Source organism: Culex pipiens, chromosome 1 (genome assembly GCF_016801865.2).
Source record: "Culex pipiens pallens isolate TS chromosome 1, TS_CPP_V2, whole genome shotgun sequence".
NCBI classification, from domain to species: Eukaryota; Metazoa; Arthropoda; class Insecta; order Diptera; family Culicidae; genus Culex; species Culex pipiens.
Window position 1 is genome coordinate 121,555,266 of NC_068937.1, and position 22,178 is coordinate 121,577,443.

The 22,178-nt window shown below is 36.1% G+C and overlaps 2 protein-coding genes across 4 annotated transcripts in view; one reads left to right on the forward strand and one right to left on the reverse strand.

The window, feature by feature from the left end:
• The window catches only part of LOC120423819 (uncharacterized), a 54,357-nt gene extending 44,889 nt beyond the window's left edge, over positions 1-9,468 (forward strand). For all 3 annotated transcript variants that reach the window (XM_039587741.2, XM_039587742.2, XM_039587743.2), the window contains exons 9-10: positions 65-6,228; positions 7,454-9,468. In XM_039587741.2, coding sequence (XP_039443675.1) covers positions 65-518 — 454 coding nt within the window. In that variant the 3' untranslated portion in view covers positions 519-6,228; positions 7,454-9,468. The remainder of the gene's footprint in view (positions 1-64; positions 6,229-7,453) is intronic.
• Positions 9,469-12,018: 2,550 nt separating this feature from the next.
• LOC120423852 (peroxisomal membrane protein 11C) lies at positions 12,019-16,791 on the reverse strand. The gene is made up of 5 exons (XM_039587803.2): positions 16,441-16,791; positions 16,018-16,200; positions 15,625-15,806; positions 12,558-12,626; positions 12,019-12,487 (listed from the first exon to the last, which is right to left on the reverse strand). Exons 1-5 carry the CDS (start codon positions 16,498-16,500, stop codon positions 12,265-12,267), a joined length of 717 nt encoding a protein of 238 aa, XP_039443737.1. The 5' UTR covers positions 16,501-16,791; the 3' UTR covers positions 12,019-12,264.
• Positions 16,792-22,178: the final 5,387 nt, after the last annotated feature.

The window sequence follows — 22,178 nt, forward strand, 5'->3', positions numbered from 1 at the left end:
GGGTTCGAAACGCTATTCTCAATTTTATTTTTTCCTAACGCGAAATGTCCTTTTTTTGACACAGATACTTCTGTCGCTCGTGCTGGCAGTTCCAGCATAACCGGGACGCTTCGCTCCAGAACCACAAACCGTTGACACGCAACTCCAAGTCGACGACCATCGTCGGCGTGGGACCGCAGCAGCAGCAGCAGCCACAGCAACAGTCTCCGCCGGCCAGCATCGATTCCAGCGGCCTTCACCGTCGGCAGCAGCAAATGCTGTACCACCATCACATGTCCCAGTCTCAGCAGCAGCAACAACAATCTCCGCCGACCTCCGACGTGCACCGTCGGCTGTACAACGTTGGCCACCTGCAGGACCTGTCCTCGTCTTCGTCGCTGTCGCTTCCCCAGTCGCCTTCGCCGTCGTGCACCACAAGTAGCTCCAGTGGTAGCTCGGCCGACTCCTCGCCGGTCAACTGCCACGGCCCGGCGAACCTGCACCAGCAGCTGCAGCAACAGTTTGGCGGCGGCCTGTAAGAAGGTGTGTTGTTATCCTTTTTCCTAAATGTTACTGTTGATTGTCGCCGGAAGGCGTTTTGTTCGTTAAATCATTCCCCGCTCCCCCTGTCCAAAATTCCCAAGTGCTGGAAACCTGCGCGGTTCGTGCTTCCTCCCACAAGCAGCAAGTGCTTTGAACACCTAACCTCGAAAGAGTCGCGAGAGTGGCGGGTCTTGCGTTCGGCGCAAAAAACACATCCCGTTAATTTTTTAGTGGAAGCTTTTTGGGACATTTCCGACGCTGAAATGTCCTCCCAACAAAGAGAGTTCCACCGGGAAGGCAACGATCGACACATCCGCAGATCCGTGCGACGATCCCCTCTGGAGCCACCAAAGCACCAGCTTGACGACATTAGCACGTTTGACTACTGGCGCCAAGTTTCGGTGCCAACCTTGCTTAGAGAGTAGAAACCTCCGTAAAACAAATTCTCCAAAGGGAAATCGTTACGGATTGTCAAGGGAAAGTGCCCCGCGACCAACGTGGTCCTCGGAAGAACGCAACCACGCCATCGGCTCTCACAAGATCAAGGTTCAAAGCCACAAAAGGAGGAAGCACCCATTTTTGATTACTTTTAAGCGGAATGCTGTTTTAAAGGAAACCTTCCCTGGTTTAGAGAAAGAAACTTAAAAAACACACACAAGAGTATCGAAAAGTAAGTAAACCCAACCTAAAAATCGCGAGAAGAAGAAGAAGAAAAAACGGCCAAGCCAACACAGATAGAAAGAGAGAGAAAACCAAAAGTGAGGAACGGCTCCTTTTATATACGATTTTAAACGTGGAATGCCAGGCTTGTAAGCGAAACAATACCGTTTTTAGTTAGGATGAAACAAAATACTGTTCGCTTCCCACCGCGGGTGCGCAGCGCAACAGGAGAGAAAGAGACAAAAGGTCGCTAAAAATGATTTTTAAAAATGAAGTTAAATTTTTGTATGCCGCAGCAGCGTAAGCGATTTCCGCACATTTCTTTTGTTTTTGTTACTTTTTGCTCCTTTTTTGGCGTTTATTTATTATTTATTTATTATACACTTTTCTTTATCGGCAGCGCGTTTAAGGAAGGCACTATTTAACGATAGGGAAGATCGGTAGTCTCTTGAAGAGCCTCTTAGTTATTATCTTTTCTTTGTAGTATGATTTATAGTTTCTGTACAGTTACCACCACCGAAGGGGTAACGAAAAAAAATATTCGTTTTCGATTGCATTTAGTGAGCACTATTACATATATATAGAATGCATTTATATCTAAACACAAAGGATCATGACCCATCGTTAATCGTGGGCAAAAACACTAGTTTGGCTTGTTTTTTTGTATGTTATTTATTATACTCATTTATCGCTTCGCTCTTTTTTTGTAACAAGATACACTTCCGGAACGGTGTACCACTTCCGGTAATAATTTATTAAAATATTATTCAAACAAAAAAATCTGTTTATCCGCACATTGTTTTACTCGTTTTGATTTTGAGTTTTATCTTGGCACGATTCACTTTTTTGTGGGGCTGTTTTTTTAATGGTATTTGTTTTGTATTTTTTTAAACTGCGTTATTTTGATCACCTTTTACCGAAACTATTTTATCCGTATTTTAACTAGAGCAATTTTAGCGTGTAACGTTTTGAGTGTTTTTTTTATAAGTGCAAGAGATTTTTCACCACAGCAATTTTACTTTGAAAATGTATCGTTTTCCATTGTTCTCTTAGCGTTAACAATATGTTGCACCGTGTAAAATCATTTCAGCACAATACACTTAACCTCCGGTGGTTGGTCAATTTTTAGTTTTACACTTTTTAGTTTGTACCCCGTTGGTTACAAACTTAAAAGTGACGAACTGTCACTTCTAACACGGGACATACGTTTAAAAACCAAACGTTTGGTAGTAAGTGTGAGCTCTGTGTAAAGTTGGTGTCAAACCATCGGGGGTTCAGTGTAGTTGTGTTCATCGCGCAAAAACAATCGGGTTGAAAAAGATTAGTAAACTGTAATGCCTCATTTAGGAAGGTCGTCCAAACATTGGTCAACAAACAATTTTTGAGCCGTTCATAATCCACTTAAAAAAGTATGGTAATGTCAGTCTACACGCACTTACAAAATCACTCAGTTTCGTGAAAACCGAACAGTTGGGTCAATTTCACTGTTAAGGAGGTATTAGGCTATGGCAAACAAACAAACAAACTCGTACATTTTGACTGCTTTGTTTGTTTGCAGAAACGTCAGCCTGCATTCATTTTTCTCTGTTTGCGAGTTTGCCGCAAACTGTCGAACACGAAAAATGCGACTTTGTTTGTGATATTCTGAAACCTCCTTCACTGTTAGTAAAAATCATCCAAATCAGAAAAAAATCCCCAAAATATGACATATGGATTTCCAACACATTTTTAAGTAGGTTCAGGAAAAAGCAAATCACAGAAGGAAAAGCATAATTCTGATACTAACCCCTTTGAAGACTTCGCTCTGATATGTCATTGACAGCGCTTTGGTTTGATAACGATAAACTGACAGAAAAATATTCGATTTGAATTAATATATCTAACATCAGCCGTACTTCTTTTAGTGGGCTTAATGTGGCAATGCACTATTTTTTTCAACCATACATTTGCTGTTTAGTTGCAAATTTGCCAACAAATACAGATAGAACAGCTTGTTATGGGACCCAACTCAAACTGATTTTAAAACTATTTAAACAATAAAAAAAACACATAACTCTGTACGACCATACGACAGAAACTTGTCTATATTTTTATACAGCAAATACAAGTAAGGAAACCTTATAAAGCAGGTTACAAATATGAATTCAATAATAATATACAACAACAATCACTGTGGATCAGTAATTTATAGCAGATTCAAACACATAAAAAATATAAATATAACAATCATAAATGAGTTTACACTTGATTGGTTACTACTAAGCCATAACCTAAAAAGAAGAAAACAACTAATACACACAAAAGGACAGAGAATGCCCATAACTGAGAAATGAAGACAATAAGCTTAATGACAATTTCACAAAGACTTGAGCAGCAAATTTCACCGCACTGTTGACATCTGCATCATCCCCACATCATTCCAGTGTTATTGCCATCGTTCGCAACAAGCTATGCGCCATACTGATTCAAAAATGGTTCATCTCGAGTTTCTATTGACTAACCTTAACAATTCCAAACTGCAAATCTCTTTACATTCCTCTTTAAAAAATCTTTTTTAAATACAGGGTCGCTTTGAATTTTATATATTTTTCAAAAACCCCAACCCAGTTACTCGAGCATTCCCTTTTATCTTAAACCAGAAGAAAATAGACAACCAGTGCGCTTTTATTGCCCATTTTTCAAAAATTTGGGCACATTGAAAATATCGAGCTTGATTTACCGAAATACGCACACGACTGGATCAACCGTTACGAACAGAAGAACAAAAAACCGTGGTCTTTGATCGTGTGGAAATATTTGATTAGAGAACAGTCATAACTATCAATGAAAAACACATATATTGTAAAAAAGAGGAAAATGTGCCTAGCCTGTTTCAATGAAATGACAGTTATAGCTATTTATTCAAAAAATACACCAATTACATGATCGAGCAATGATCTAGATACTGAAAAAAATAATTATTCGATAAGGATTTAATCCGAGGAACAACACTAAATAGAAAACTAAAAACTTTAAAAATAACCGTTACATATTTAACTGCAACGTTTCTCTAATATCATTCCACAAATCATCATCACTTACAAGAAGACGTAAACACACAACCATGTTTAAAAAAAGTGAATTTATTCCACATCACTTGTTTCAATTGTCAAAAGGATTTATTTCCGGACTTGCAGAATTATCCAACCCCTTCATAGCCAGCAAAAGTTGAATAAGAGTTAAAAAATGATCTGGGTCAATCCCATTTGACTTTTTTTTTTAATATGACCGACTTTCTCAAGAAGGCTTTCTAGTCAGAAATTTACCAACACATTCAAAGTATGTTTACATGGCAGCTGCGGGTTTGTTTGCATCTGATCTGCTTTCTCTTTCTAGCAAAAGTTTTTTGTCGTGCGACTTCTAGTTGGTTTCTTTGTTTTTTTTTTGACTGACCGCTCGATATGCTGCCAGCCAATATACACTGAGAATGGAGTTCTTCCATTCGAGCAGTTTTTGCTTTTTTCTACAATGTATTCCTTATGGAAGAACTGTCATTTCTACCACTCGAATCGGGTGCTCCATCAGCATTACACTTTTTTCAGTTCACTTTTAGACACTTGATGGGATTTTTCAGGCACCTTCCGCAAACGTCCAACCAATACAAAGTTGATGCCGGATCTTTTTCCGGATCTCTTCCGGAAAAGATCCGACAACAAATTTGTATGGTTTGAAGTTTGCGAAGGGTGCCGAAAAGTGCCGAAAAATCACTTGGTGCATTGGACAAATGGTGACTGACGTCGGACGTTCAGTCAAAAAACAGCTGGAAGTCGCATGATAAACATCTTTTGGGAGAAAGAGAAAGCTGATTTCTGATGCAAACAAACCAACTTCTGTGGCACACCGAGGTTTGAATGTGTTGGTATATTTTCGTCTAAAAAGCCTTATAGTTTCAGCAAACACAGACAGGAGAGGGAGAGTCCCTGGAAAATACTCCGTGAATTGGAAAAACTAACTCTGCAAGTACGATAATAAACCTAACACGAGGCAAATGCCGTTTTAAGTGAATTGTTTTAAGTCTAAAGTAAAAATTACACCGCTCGCGCGCGCTCTCATTATCTATCAAAAACTAAACACAGTTGGGGCTATTTGTGCACACGAAAGGTGAGAATAGCATTATTTTATAAATCCTAAACAAAATCGCTTTTCCGGGACTGATGTTTTTAATTACCAGCGTCGAGCGCACCGACGATGAATGTATTTTACTGCAACGCGTAATTCGCTAAATTGGTGTTGATGTGAAAAAAGGAGAAAAAAAACAAAAAAATACTTCCAAACGACAGCAAGGTTAAAGGTCGTTAAAATTAAACCCGTAAGTTTGTAAACTAAAAGTGAATTGAAAATGGTTTTATATAAAAAAGCAAAACTTGCCTTGTTTGTTTGATACCAAATGTGACCTTTTTTCGTAGATAGAATGTTTGGAAAAGAAAAGATAGCTCTCATTATAACAACCAAATTATAATTGGTAAATTTGGTTAGTGGTTCCAAATGGTTCATTTTAACATGTTCGGTTATGCTTCCAAATTTACCAGAAAAAATAAACATTGTTTTACATATAAATTTACATGAAAACACTGCAATTCGCACACAGAACGACACGGAAAAATGTAAATTTTAAACTCAAACTCCGATTGAATGTTATTTTACAAAAAAAAAACCATAGATGTTGATTTTAAGCAAAAAGAGTAAAACATAAATTTTAACCATCATCAGAGAAACATCTTTAAAGGTGAGTTTGTCCGCGGTCATTTGAACTGAAGTATTCAATGAATTTTAATCAAACATCAATTTCACTAATAATTTGTTGAATTTTACAAGGTTTTCATTTGCCTGTCGACGCCTGTCTAAACAAATTTAAACTATCGAATATTTCTGCTCATTCAAAAAGCGTTCACTTAACCCCCGGCGGTTTTTTTTTCGTTTGACAGCAATTGGTGTCAAACCATCGGGGTTTCAGTGTACGCAGAAAATTCAAACACAATGTTTACTATTTTTGCAACCTTCTCATAAGTTGTAACCTGAGTCGGGCGGAGAAGAATACACCTAGTTGTCAGTGTCATCCACTTGCGAACTGTCAGTGAGAGCCGCCTTCATTTTTTGTTACTGTTCTTATTTGGTTTGAGCAGTATTGTATTTGAAGGAAAATAAATTTAAAAAAGTATTTTAATTTGTAAATGTATTTTTGGACGTAGACCGTTCATTAAATGCAAAAGAGGCCAAAAATATGTAATAAACGTTTATTTGATTTTTGCTAATTTTTATTAAAATTCAGTTTAAAATATGTTTTCATGAGATATATTTCCTTATGACCATAAATCAAACAATGTTATGTCATACATACATGTGCTTAAACTAAGACTTATTAAGTTGGTAGTAGTAGTAGTCAATGTGTTAAAATATATAAATCGTTCCTTCAGTAGAACCCGAGCTTTGAGGGAAGTGACGCAAATTCTCTGGGCGAAAATGCGAACAAAGAGGGGAAAAACGGCGAGCTGGAGGTTAACACGGATAGATAGGAAGCGGAACCGTTTTCGTAAGCCACCGTTTTTCAAAAAAAATCACTCTGCAAAACCGGCATCTCGGAAGAATGATCACGTCACAGCGAATTCACTTAACTTCCTCCACAGCTCGGGTTTTGCATTTTATTGCAACCAGAATTGAAAAGATGGAAAACAAAGTTCGGCAGTTCCTCCGCTGTCGGGCGCGGTTCCGGATTAAAAACAGAAGGATCGCTCTCGACAAGCAGGAAGCAGCAAAGAAAATACTAACTCCCTCCCCCACGCCTGTGGAGTCACGAAGGGACAAGGCAAGGCGGTACTCTACAGTTCGGCTGAGCTGAGGAGGATCTTCAACGAGTTCAGCATCCAGTTGAAACTCAGCAAGACCCACTCAGATCGGTTTCATGTTGCTGTCATTTGTTTGAAAAAATATTATCATTATTTTTTATGTAACTTTCATGATTCCCGGTCCTAACCTGGTCTCAGCACGGAAGAGGACCTAAAAAAATATGTTATGAATAAAAAAAAAAAGGGCAGAGAAAGTTGCATCACATGAGTCATGCACGATCTTGAGCACTGTTTTGAAATGTGCTGCAAGAAAATTTGAATTGTCAAGAAAGGCAGATGACGACTGACTGGAAATGTATATGGGAAGAGAAATTATCTTGCACAAAAAACAAAAACAACAACAAGAAAATGAATAAGAATAAGAAGTCCTCTTCGCTTCTCCCTCCCAGGTTGTAACACTTACTGAATTTTCTACACCCTTATTTCGAATCACTCAGTTTTCGTCGAAATCGATCCTACACGAAAATGAGTAAACGGTTCAGATTTGAGTGAAATTTACTCAAATCGCACAGATTTCACATTTACTCATTTCTAATTAGCTTCGGCCTTGACCAAAAATTGAAATTAAGCTTATGTTCAAGCTGTCAAAAATAATTCCATTAAAAAATAAATTAAGCAAAACAATGTCAATTGGTCAAATGCTAAAGGTGAACAAACCGTCTATCTTGCACACGTCAATTTACACTTCTAGACTTTTATTTATTAGGTCCTATAAACAAATGTAAACATCGAGCATCCCGCTTATTCCGATGGACATTGACATAAGGTGTGAAAGGGATACACTCAATGTTTACATTTCGTTATAGGACCTTATCAAAAAAAAAGTCGAGACTTTGTCTTTGATACATTGTAATTGTTTTGCCTGAATTGAAAAAAAATCCTTATTCACTGTCAGATGACCGCTCTCGCAAACTGCTCAAACACCATCACAAATCGATGCCAACTTTGTTTTCAATGCCGGAGCTTATAACCCAACCATTTGTTCGGTGCAATTTGTCTTTTTTGACAGGAGTGGTGGTTTGGCTTGATTGACCGCTACATCACCATGCATGTCAAAAATGGTTATTATTACGATCAGTTTACATGAAGAATTCTTCATTTCGGTTTACAGGGCTGCAATAATACTGACATATTTAGAAAAAGCAAAATGTTTATACCATTCCGAGCAATATACATAATATACGTACTAATAGTAGTTTGTAGCAATTATAAGAACAATCCCGCAGGATTTGTACATTTTACTAAGATTTTTTTCGACCAGAATTGATTTCATACGATATTGTTTTATATATTACTTTTATAAAATACCTAGTTTTAATTGTACACGTTAAGTGTAAACTATCACATTCTTTCCATCGGTGTTGTTGTGCAATAATTTATTTATTATTTTATAAACGTAACTAGCTTTGTAAGTGGGGAAAGTAACATTTTATTGCTAAGATTTCTTTTTTCGTTTGTGGTGCTAATATTATTGATTAGATTGTTTTAAAATGTAACGTTTTATAACGTTTGAAAATCGTTTTAATTAGGTAATTTCTGTGTGAATGCCTAACGAAAGGCTCACCAATCACTTCAGCAGAGTTAAGGATAACTTGCGATGTTGTAGCGTAAAAAAGATAGAACAGATTATATTTTATACATAAAAGCAATATAACCAATGTTTAAAGCTATAAGTAAGTTGACGAAGCGTCGCAATGGTTGTGGCACTCTGCAAGTATTGCCACGTTTCGTAATTTTAGTATACATCAAAATATGCTTATTGCTGAAAGGACAACTCAATAGCAGATATAAAGTGGGAATAAAACATAGAACGAGTGCACACAAAAGGGGTGCGACAAATTCACGTAGGACCAATAGTCGAGGGAGGAAAGCTAAATGAAACATTTTACCAGTAAAAGGGTAAGAGAGACTTTTTCTACAACACACCCAGGCATGCATTATTTAGCAGGTGTGTGAAAAGTTGTGACGATGGAAAAGTAAAAAAAAGAATAAAAATACCGAAACAGACGAGTTTCAGCTTCGATAATCAAATGCAAAAACATATACAAAACTATTTATATTCATTCATATATAGCCGAACACGTAATTATCACAAAACAAACAGAACAAACAAATACTCAACAACAACAAAAACAAAGACAAACCGTAAACGTAACAACCGGACATACGTAAGAAAAACTTGAAGAAAACAACATAGCACACACCCACAGTAAAATATTCCTCCATATTAAAAAAACTAACTTTCTCTTGTTTTGAAACGCCAAACTGTCATTAAAACTCAATTTAATCGGAACTCAAACAAAAGAGACTTCCCGTGCAGCTGTGGAGAATTGCATGTGTGACAATAAAAAAAAGGCATTGCAGTAAAACTTAAACTCTGGGGATCTTTTACGCCAATAGGCCCCTTGAAGGAAAAAACAACAAGAAAACTCTTGCAAACTAACGTACTTAAGCTGAAATAGACTGGCCAAATCGACCAGTGATAGGCTACGAAAAAAAAAAAAGAAATCAATAGCGGCCGAGATAGAGACCAATAACAATCAAACTTCACTTTTTACACACACACCCCCAAACAAATACACACACACACTGTATATCGCAGCCCATAGGCCGATGCAAGTGCAATCAAATAAAAATGGAAATTTAGAAAGACAACATTGACATTGTTATACCTGAGCCTATGATTATTACTGGAAAACTAATAAAACAAACCGGACAGAACATTTAAGCAGCTCTATAAGCTACTCTCTCAAATTTGGAAGTTGTTGCCTTTTATTTTGTTGAAATATCACATGGTCCTTCATTAGTTAGCCTCCGCTTTTCAACGGTTTGCATTTTTATTAACCCTCTATCGCCCAAATTTTTTTTCCGAAAATTTTTATTTTCCCTTGTTCAGGAGGTCATTTTGAGCTACTTTTGTTCTACGAAAAACTTTACTTCTCTTGTTTTATGTTTTGCTTGTTTTATTTTTAGTATTTTAATTTGCATTTATCTTGTTTAGTTTATGTTTGTTTTTGTTAGTATTTGGCCTATTCTACCATCTAATATAATTACATTATGCCTATCTAATTTTTTCACGTTTTTACAGTCACTTTTTAAATTTTTTGTATGTTTTTCACATTTTCTGCTATAGAATGGCACCATCATCATTTAAATTGCAAAAAAGTGCGTAGAAGCATTGTCTGGAACACTACGAAAATTACTGCATACTTCTTTTTACTGAAAATATAGGAAAAGTTAGTAAAAAACACACCCCTAAAAAAATGACATTTTTGAAAACATTGGCAAAGTCACATAAAACAAGTTAAACTTCCAACCAAACAAATTTTCAAAGTTCTTCTTTACAATGCTTTTTAAAGATCAGAAATCGGTTGGAAAATTGTTTTTTGGCGATTTTTTAGATCGAAGACCGTCTAAAGGCGGGGTTAGGTTGTAGAGGGTTAACTTGCCTATTTTTAGACGAGCGTGTAAAATTCAGATTGACAAATGTCACATATTGTACGATCAGTACCTAGCTGGACTCGGTCACTGGAAACGACCGGCGGCTCAGTGACCGACGAAATAGGCGGCGGGCCAGATGCGGGCATAAAAATGTCAAAATCTCTTCCCCCCTCACTTCGTCTCACCATCCAGCTGTAGCTTTGTTGACAAACAAACGGAGCTCGTGGTCGCATGATGGCGGCATCGAGCCAGAATTAGGGGTGATCATGTGATTAAAAATGAAAGTTTTTTCAAGAAAAATAATATTTTTCCGACCGAATAAAAAAATTGCGAGCATGTTCAAACAATTATTCCTGATGTCGGAGATGTGATAAAAAAGCAAAATTTTAATCCATAATTTTTCTATAAATTGATTTTTTTCACTCCAACTGGGAACCCCTAGGTCTATCCACGACCGTTTCCAATGACCGTGAGAAGATGCCAGAAAATCCAGCTACGAGCTAAATCCACAATACCAAAAAATGATTCAGATTTTCTCAAAACCGAACCAGCTCGAGAACAACAGAACTATTCTAGCCGTCTATCGAACTGAAAATCGTCACACAAATCAAATCTTGCAATTTCCATACGATGCTAACTGAAATTTCAACAAACCCGATTTGATTTCTGTGGGAACCTACTTCGGGTTTTCGGGGTCTCTCCTGCTTGGCCACGATTCCGGTTCCAGACGCTATTGCTATTGCGGCCCTTTGCACTCGCGTCCTCGCGTGGCTGCCACCCGTGTGTCTGTGTGTGTCTTAGTTTGACAATCCGCCAAGATGTTGGCGCATTAGGTGAGCACCACAATTTCAAAATATGTTCGGTTTTGAGGAAATATGAAGGAAAATAACTTGGAAACGAGCTGTTTTGGACGAACCTATACTTATTTAAAGTGGTTAACTCTCAGTTTTTAAAGGGACCATCCATAAACCACGTGGACAGTTTTTTGAAGTCGCAATCTGGTCCCAAACGGAAAGCAGGAACAAACACAAACAGAGAATTTTGAACTTGGCTTTTGCTAGAATTTATGAAATACAGTCCAGACTCGATTATCCGAAGTCCTTGGAAATATCACCAACAAAAAAATTTTGATTGTCTTGTTTCGAGTCGTTGAGCAACCCCAAATAAGCTCTAAAATGATTTGGAAGTTTTAAACCGAAGAGCCAAAATTAAGGTGATGAAAAATTGAGATACAGTACTTGTCCGGTAACTGGGCAGAGAACGTAGCCCAGTCACCGAATGCTGCTCGCTAACTGGGCTGAACGAAAAATAACGAGTTAATCAAATTTGTTTACAATGCTTACTTTTCATATTTCTATAATTGTGACTTGAAATAACATAAAAGTTTGAAAAATGTTTTTGGTATTTTGATGTTTGTCTGCTTTTTAACTGGGCTACGGCTGTTTAAAAAGCGTTGTTTAAGTGGTTAATATTTTTACACCTTGCTGGAAACGTCAAAATAAATAAAATAAAATAAACAAAGACAAGCATTTAAATTTATTTGATTTATTTACAAAATCGTTTATTTCATAGAAGCAATTTTCGTTATCCCTTATCCCAATTTGCTGCTAATTTTGTCCCCCGCACATAAAATGTCCAACGTATTCAACAAAATTATCTTTCATAAGCTATGTTCTACATAAAAGCTGTACAAAAGCTATCCTTATCCTAGTAATCACTCGTTGCAAATGCTGATTGTGAAAGTACGTGCCCCCAGAAACTACGAACTCTTGGCCGCGGCGATTCGCTTCTTGGCAAAGTACTGGTACAGTCCGATGAACGAAGAAACCGTGCCGATGAGGCCGACCTGCCACGACTCGAACCGGCCACCCCAGAGCATTCCCGAGGGGAGGGTACTTCCGGCGTGCACCAGGTCAAGCGAGAGGCGCACGATCGAGATGAGCTCCATGCGTTGCTTCACGTGCAGCATCCGGAGGGCGTGGCTGGAATTTAAAGATGTTTTGTTGATAAATATGGCTAATTTTCGAGTTAGTGCCAGATTGCAGTTTCTACCTAGACTCATTTTCCGGTTTGTTGATGTGCGTTTTGTGCTGCTCCATGACCGTGTAACTTCGAATCGTTCTGAAAAAGTAAAATTATGCTAAAAAAATCGCTAAGCTCAATAAGAAGCTGGCTACGAAAAGTTGAGTAGGATCCTAGAGCACAATGATAATTTTTTTGAACAACGATTACGATAGAAAGGAAGCCAAAAAAAAAACAAAACTATGCAGCGGGCCAAGAAAGAGTTATAGAAGTTTTTGACCCCCTTAAAATTATGGTTATCAAGCTCAAAAGGAATATTTTCTTGTCACAGTATCATGCTCAAAACCAAGTGCTGGGCCATTTTTAAGCAAACCGCGACAAAAACATGATTTCAATTAATTTATTTATGTAAACAAACCATCGTCTTAAAAGCCTTTAGGAGGTATTAGACTACGGCAAACGAACAAAATTGCACTTTTTGACAGTTTGCCTGCCTTTGTTTGCAGAAACGTCAGCATGCATACATTTTGCTTTGTTTGCGACTCGCGAGTTTGCCGCAAACAAGTTTGCGAGTTTGGCAAACTGTCAATCACGAAAAAGTGCGAGTTTGTTTGTTTGTCATAGTGTAGTACCTCCTTTATGTTTGAATGATTTTGTTCGGCCTAGAAGCTTCATTTGATCTATGATAAAACTTATCATTCCAGTGATTAATTTAATTAGAGAAGCTTAATCAAGTGATATAAAATAATCGATAAAGCGGCACGCTTGGTAACAAATCGATGGTAACATTTCAAAAGGCATCATGTACATTTTGACACTTTCTGGGTTATTGCATATTCTAAAAGTACTCCTAATAAGCTACCTCTCCACCAAAAATGAGCAAAAGTTACTTCAGTAAAGTCTGTTTAATCATGATTTTAAATAAAGTAACATAAACAAAATCTCTGCCATCAGCAGTCCCTGTTTATATAGCCCTGTCAACCTGTCAAACAAAAGACTACATAAACCTCGTGACGAAAAAAAAGCATCATGAACAAAGCGCCATGTACATTCGGCGAAGAAAAACGAATCATAACAAAGCGTCCCCCTCAATGACAGCAGGGTGATATAGACGTTGGTGATTTCAAAAGAAGTTATGTTTGTTTTTCTTAAATAAAACGACGGAAATAATGTTTTATTGAATTTGGATGATCAAGTATCAATGAAAGCAACGTTTTTCATCGTTTGTTATTATCAGAACATCTTATTTTGCTTTTATATTAAAATGGGAATTGAAAACGGATCTCAACATTCAAATGCGTTTTTCTCAAAACGCATGGTTTGTACATGATGCTTTTTGAAATGTTGGCGTCGAAATGTCCGATATCAAATGTCAGCAGACCTTTGCATTGCGAGATTCTTTTCATCATTATCACCCACGCTCTAATCTATCGTGAAATTATCAACACTTTTTGGTAGCGTCGTTTGCTTGCGATATGGTCCTCGTCTCAGTCAGTTCTGTTCAAAGTTCGCTGGAACGGAAGCCGATGTCGATTCTTATGAATGAATCTAATGTAAATAGTAAAACGAAACTACTGCCATTTTGTAACCATCAAATATTTACACCTCGGCAAACAGTTCAAACAAAATACTCAACTCTTGTTTGAGCTCGCGTCAGAGTGCAGAGTTTGAGGTGGTTTGAGCAAACAAGCCGCAATTAGGGCGTCCAATTTTCCCGGGTTTTGAATTTCCCGGGAAACGGGAAAAATATTTTTGGAATCCCGGGATTTCCCGGGATCCCGGGAAATTTTTGAATCAGTAATAAAATCTATGTTTCATTATATTTGTTATGTTTTCATCATTGAATTAGCTTAATAATATCAAATGGTTATAATCCTCACTTCAATCTAAACAAAGACGACAGTTTTAAAATAGCCTAAAAGAATTTTTTTTTGTCTTTGTGGTGTTTAGGATTTTATATCAACTACTATTTTTAATTCCAGTATGATTAATCATTTTTTTATTTGCGAATCAAATTACATAATTCTTTTTTTTGAAAAGGTCCAATAAGCTTTTGTTTTCCATATGTTTATAGGACCTATTCAAAAAAAACTTTGGAATTCTTTCATATTTTTTTTCTTTTATATATATTTTATATGACATGACTAAAACAGCTAGAAAACAAACAACGACAATAAATAAAATGATACCAGTCAATGTAAAATTTTAGATAAGTTTTGAATTCATTGTTTTATATAAAACATATTTTACAAATTATCTTCAAGTTACTACCGCCAACCGAGGGAAAATCAGAACTACAGTCTAAATAGGTACAGGAGATTTTAGAGCAATACATTTAGAAGTACAAATTGTTTTGTTCTGTTACTGTTTCAACCGAAGTAATCCAAAACGTCATGCAAATATTTTTTGCTTTAATAGCTGTATTTATTCGTTACATTTGTACGTATTTGCCCTAGATGCCGGTGTTTGATTATAAATAATTTGATATGAGATTGTTTTTTTTTTAATTTAAAATCGAAAATATACGTAAATATATCCAGTTTTTCAAAAAAATAAAATAATAGAGAAAAAAATGTAAAGCACTAGGCATTTTGCGGACCTGGTAATTCAAATTATAATATTTTTTCCTTAAATGCCAATTTAATGCTGAGATTTGCTGAATACAAATTTTAATTCATTTTATTGTTCTACTATTTTCACAACCAAATCTGAATTTCCAGACTAAAATATGATATTTTTTTCAATTTCGGGAATTCCCGGGACAAATTATAGAAAATCCCGGGATTCGGGAATTCCCGGTTTAGGAAAAATCCCGGGATTTTTGTCCCGGGAATTCCCGGGATGGACGCACTAGCCGCAATCATTTCGAGCGTCTATTTTTTGCCTGAAACGGCGCGTGCTCACTAATTCCATCAGCTCTTTTTCCGTTTCCGACAAAACGACACTTAAGACACCCCGCGAGATAAGATTATGTCTGTCCCCGGATTTGAACTGTTATCCGCACCCGACTTTCAGGTTTTAAGATAAACGGCTACTAATAAAATCGCCAAAGCCGATAATGGCAACAACAACAACAAAAATGTTTAATTAAACTCACTTCATCAGGTTCAGATAGATTGAGGCGACCCAGAAGACGGAATTGATTGTGTCCCACCGGTCCGGATTTTTGACCTGCAGCAGCTTGTACTCGATCATCCAGCAGATTTTGTCCACCGGGTAGTAGACGTGATCGATCATGTTTGTAATGAACCCGATTAATCCCATAATGCGGTCCGGTTCCTAGAGAAAATAGATTGAATTTTGTAATTTTGTAAAAATATGTGTATTTTAATTTTTCCGTGCAGTGACAGCTAATAGCCAGAACTGTCAATATACACGTTTATAAAGAATTAAAAATATTTGAGCTATGCTCAACCCACAGGCTTGTTTTTTGCTAAAAACTTTAGGCGATGATTTGCAGAACAAACCAAGCTAAGAAAAAAAATCAAACCTTCGCGCCGGTTCCATAGTTCAGCGAGTACGCCAGCATTGGCAAATCGTCAAACAACCGGAGGGTGGCCCTCGTTTGGGACATTTTGGAGCTGAAAATGGCCAACTTTTTCGAAAAATCCGGATCCTTGTTCACGTACAGCCCGGCGGCCAGCTTGGTTGTGTAGCATAGTGTTCGCACGATCTGAAATTATTATAAAAATAAAGGTTAAATTCGAACCCGGAAGACGAAGATCATCGACAAAACTAGTTTTTTTTTTCTTTAGTTGTTGTCTTGTTTGAACTTGATCTCGTTTAACGTGTTGCAGCATTGTTGAGTTTGTGCTTTGTTGTGTAAGTGATGTGTGTAGAATTTGAGCGAAAGTGAAAGTGGTTCCCCCACTCGTATGGGTTCGACAGGCTACGTGGAACCTGTGCTACGTACCTTGTCCCGTCCAGTGTAGGTATCCAGCATATCACAAATCTCGTTCATTGCTTTTTCCATTTTGACAAGCTTTTCTGTTGTCGCTAGTCTCACTCAAGTGTGTAGTTCTATTTGTTTGAACAATGATTGCATCAAAAGGTCACAACTTCATCAGAGCACACACAAAAAACTTATTTTCTGCGTACAATCATACCATAAATAATTCCGCGAATATAATTACGAGCTACCCTGAGAACCTGAAGACCACCGCGAAACGACTGATTTGGCAAAAGGATAATAGTCACATTTCTTTGCCCAGAAATGTTTACCACCTCATTGATAATAAATGCACCACCACGAATGTTACGGTACGTACCGTTGGATATTACTTGTCAATGAAGGATTAGCCGTGCGAGCTGGTGTGAGTGAGTGTCGTTCAACAGAGGGAATCAGTCACGATGTCGCGCAACCCGTGAAATTTTAAGCAAACTTATATGAAAATTCTTGAAAAATTAAAAAAAAAATCAAAAAAAAAAATCTATTTCAACATCAACCCAGACATGGCAAATTTTGGAACATCACAAAAACGCAAATAAATTTAACTTGAAGCAATATCAATGGTTTAAAAAACTTTTTGAGTTAAGAATGTGCAGCTCACAATGCCACACCTTTTGACCTTCACAGATCCCCAAAATTCGATTTCAATCCTGATATATTCAACGAAAACAGTAAAAAACTCCGTGCATTTTTGTCACTTTTCATATGAAAAAAGTTTCAATCTTGTCGTGCTATCTTGACACAGCCTGAAAATTGATGTAAGTGCGACAACTGGCCAAAGGGATTTCAGGTCAGAACGCGTTTGACACAAGTACGAGCTCGACTACCGTAAACATTTGTAATTATAACTCGGGACTCCGGCAACCAAATTCAACCAAACTTCCGGACGATGCACAGAATGATCGACCACACAAAACGTGTTTGTTATTGTTTACTTCGCGTGCTCTCGTTTTTGTTTATTCAAGGTCAAACATTAAAACGCGTTTTTCTCGGAATGTAAAAAAGCGACGTACGACAAGTTAGCACGACGGCGTCGAAATAAAAGCGAGCAAGCAACTCTCCATTGTTGATCAGGGTGGCCACCTCGGGAAAAAACCGGGAAAACCGGGAAATACCCGGGAATTTATTCCACCGGGAGAAAACCGGGAAAAACTCGGGAATTCGACTGACAAACCGGGAAAATATTTTAAGTTTAGTTAAAATTCAACAAATTCCTCTTAAATGACTTCAACGTATACTTTTCTCTAATAGAATATTATTCTAGTTATTCTAAATGAAGAATTCGGGAAAATAATGTTTGAATTTGTGTAATAGACTCAAGCTACTACGCTTTGGTTTTTTTTTTACTTCTGTTGAGTATTCCATGATATATTTCTTTGGCGAGGGGGGAGAAGCAACTACGAATACCACCGGACCCGGTTTAAAAAACAAATGTTGATAAGCTACATTTTTTCCGATCAAGATCGCGGTTCAATAGAAAATTTACTCAGCGCTACGATTTTTGAAATCTTATTTCAATAAGTATTGAATTTCATAAGCACAATAAACAATTTATTTTTGTTTTATTATGTTATCAATATCAACTTGAGGGTGCACAGCAGCCAAGGAAGTTGTTGTCTTTTTATTCCAAAATTGTCAAACTTACGGATTTAACCTAGGATTTAACCCTTCAACAATATGATTGTAAATAGAGTCAAAATCTGCCTTATTTTTTTCTAGGCAGTAACTTTAGGGAATAAATAACCGATAGTTCCCATAATTTCGAAGATACTAAAATTTGCGTACCGAAAATCGTGGTGCAAAAAGCTTAGCTTGATGTGCGCCGTTAAAAATAAGAATATAGTTCAGACTCGACTTTATCCGAAGGCCTCGGAAAAAAATAAAAAAATATAAATATTGAAATAAAAAGCCACAGTTTCAACATTTGCATGGAAAAAGTGTTTTAAAATGCATTTTACACTAGTTCAATTGTTTTGCAATCATTAGTTTTCGAATAATGTAAAATTTGACGAAAACATAAATTTTAGCGAAAAAAATAATAAACATCGAAAATTTTCAAAAAATCAAATGATTTTTAAATCAACCCAAACATGCTAAAAATGATTCTGAACGCTGGTAAATGGATTTAAAATTGATTTCAGTTGGTTCCACTTAAATTTTCATTATAATTTTGAAGTTTTTTGAAAAAAAAAATTTTGACCCCTGATTTTTCGGGCCAATTTTGAAGCGGGGAGAAAAAAACTTTAAATAAAATTTGTACCTGTCAAACAAATTATTAAGGACAAATTGCTATGAAACTTTGTGCTTGTAAATAATAAAAAAATATACAAATTGAATTTACAAGCCTAGGTTTCAACATTTGGATGAAAAAAGCTTTTTAAAATGCCTTTTACAGGCGTACAGTTGCTTTCCAATCATTAGACATAAACTTTGAAAAATATTTGCAACGGCCTAATTCTCATCTAAAAATTCCGTAAAAAAAGATTAACTGAATTTTGACTGTTTCGGTTGTGTTGTTCAGAAAATCGTAGCACGGTCAATTTATTTTTTACCATTCTGTGTTACTCAAAAATTTAAAAACATCTAGGGCGTCCAATTTTCCCGGGTTTTGAATTTCCCGGGAAACGGGAAAAATATTTTTGGAATCCCGGGAATTCCCGGGATCCCGGGAAATTTTTTCATCAGTAATAAAATCTATGATTTCATTATATTTGTTATGTTTTCAAGCTCTAAATCATAGAATTAGCTAATTAATATTAAATCTGCACTTCAATCTAAACAAGGATGACAGTTTTTAAATAGCCTAAAAAAGATATTATTAATTGTATTTTTTTGTTCTTTGTGGTGATTTGGATTATAAATCAAGTACAATTTTTAAGTCCAATGTGATTCAATTTTTTTGATTTGCTTATCAAATTACATAAGTCTTTTATATTTTTTTTCTTTTACATATATTTTTATATGACATGACTAAAACAACTTAAAAAATTCTTTTATATGTCTAAAAAACAAAAAACGACAGCAAATAAAATGATGCCAGTCAATATAAAATTTTAATAAGTTTTTAAATCATTGTTTTATATAAAACATATTTTACAAATTATTTTCAAGTTACTACCGCCAACCGAGGGAAAATCAGGACTACAGTCTGAATAGGTACAGGAGATTTTAGAGCAATACATTTGGAAGTCGGTGTTTGTTGATTGTTTTGTTCTGTTTCTGTTTTAACCGAAGTCATCCAATTCATTATGCAATTATTTTTTACTTAAATAGCTGTCTTTATTCGTTACATTTGCCCCAGCTGCCGGTGTTTGATTTAAAAATAATTTAATATGAGATTGGTTTTTCAAATTAAAAATCTAAAATATACGTAAATATATCCAGTCTTTCAAAAAAAATAAAAGAGAAAAAATTTAAAGCGCTAGGCATTTTGCGGACCTATTAATTCATACTATAATATTTTTTCCCAAAAAGCCAAATTAATGCTGATATTTGCCTAATACACTTTTTAATTCTTTTATCGATTACTAAGTATTCAACTGTTCATCTATTTTAATGCATCTTATCGATTACTTAGTATTCCACTGATCTACTATTTTCACAACCAAATCTGAATTTCCAGACCAAAACATGTTTTTTTCAATTTCGGGAATTCCCGGGACAAATTATAGAAAATCCCGGGATTCGGGAATTCCCGGTTTTGGAAAAATCCCGGGATTTTTGTCCCGGGAATTCCCGGGATGGACGCACTAAAAACATCCAAACATGTTTATTTTTTCTTTTTTTTCAATAAATTTGGCACGGCTCATACAAAGGATGTATCGAGAATTATGTTTATGTTTGCGCGATCTGGGAGTCAAGATGAGGGGTTGAAGTACAGGCCAACTCAGAGGGTTTTTTTTTGACAGTTACATTTTTTCTAGAAATCATCTCATCAATACCTAAATCCTTGCCGAAGATACTAAACAGATTAGCAGAAAATGTTTTAAGTTAACGATTGTTTAAATCCCTGGGCCTTGTAAAGTCAAGGGGCATGATTTGATCCTAGTGCATTAGTTAAAATTTGGGTATACATTCTTTTTTATAAGCACTATGGACACCACTTCATGCTACGAGAACTCGCTTTGCCGCAGCCCCAGGGCTTAAGCGTTGACCGATAAGCTGTCTTCGTGAACTAGGTAGTTCTCCGATAGTGAAAATATCACAATTGCACAAGACACCGCTGCTTCTGTGACTTTTTCACTATCACAAGGTGGGATTTAGGTTGGGTCTTCAGGATAGAACAATTGATTTGTTGCTTAGCATTAGCAGCAGCCCCAGGGCTTAAGCGTTGACCGATAAGCTGTCTTCGTGAACTAGGTAGTTCTCCGATAGTGAAAATATCACAATTGCACAAGACACCGCTGCTTCTGTGACTTTTTCACTATCACAATGTGGGATTTAGGTTGGGTCTTCAGGATAGTACAATTGATTTGTTGCTTAGCATTAGCATTTAAAATAAATCTGTATGCTTTCCAAATCTATTTGATGATAAATTTAGTTGCAATTGTTAAGTTAGAGTAATGCTGTCAATAAACTTTGATTGATGTTGAATACTAGGCATTCTTTTATGTCAAATTGTCCATAGAGTCTCGATCAATCAATAATGTAATGATATCGGACAAAATTCGTTGATCTGTTGAACTAACGGTTTTCGGATTATGGTTGTATTGACCATTGTTGCGAATCGAGGAACTACGGATCTTTTGACGTAAATGGTCATTTCTTTTTCAAATCGCGATTTCTATCCTATTTGTATATCAGTTCACAAATTTTTATTGTTTTTTGATAGAAGTAGTACTGCAACAGTTAACGTTTAGTTTTGAACATTTAGTTTAGAGGATTTTAGATTAAAATTTAGATTTTCAATCCAAAGTAGCTAGCAAATGAATATTTGGACTTATATGAATAATTGAACATTTTGGACTTATGAATAACACACAACTGTGCATTTATTCTAGAGTCAGATCCATACAGCGTCAGTGTTTATTTGGTCGAAGTGTACTAATTCATTGGCAGATCTGATTCTAGTTGTAATGTACGACAAGACTACTGACGGACGTGACAGGACGAGGGCCCAGTTTAGAGGTTTCAACATCAACGATGTGCGGCTGGACCACCCTACCAAAAAAAAAAAAAAAAAGTTAACGATTGTTTAAATATATGGCACTTTTTCTCTGGAAGAATCGTTCTTCTTGAATTTACAAAAGCTTTTTCAAAGAAAACTGAAGAGTATTTGCATAAATGTTGTTGTCTTTTGCAAATATTTCCTACCCATACTCATACCCAACATTGTAAATGCTATTTCCTGCTTTCCAGTAATAATTTATGTAATTCTTAAAAATTTAAGAATCAATAAAAAATCATTTTGTATTAAATAATACAAAATGTTTTTTTATTGATTTTAAGTTAAGAAAAATTGTGGAGCATGGAGATGATAAATCACAAGCATTATGGAAATTAAGGATTTGGACTAAAAACTGTTAAAAACGGCTTCTTACATTTTGTACTCAATTTGGAAGCTTTCTTGAGAAATAAAAATATTGAACCAAATGTATACGTTGTGTATGCGTTCAAAAAGTATTTTGATACTAACGTTAGTCTATAAAAAAAACATTGTAATTTGATTGAAAACTATATGGAAAAAATCCTTCAGGCCTCTG

Bases quoted from the DNA above. Each gene is read 5' to 3' on its own strand.
- LOC120423852 (XM_039587803.2), bottom strand. From the start codon at position 16,500: ATGGAAAAAGCAATGAACGAGATTTGTGATATGCTGGATACCTACACT. The intron at 16,201-16,440 runs GTACGTAGCACA...TAATAATTTCAG, and splicing joins CCTACACTGGACGGGACAAG to ATCGTGCGAACACTATGCTA. The intron at 12,627-15,624 runs GTGAGTTTAATT...TTACTTTTTCAG, and splicing joins ATCTATCTGAACCTGATGAA to AACGATTCGAAGTTACACGG.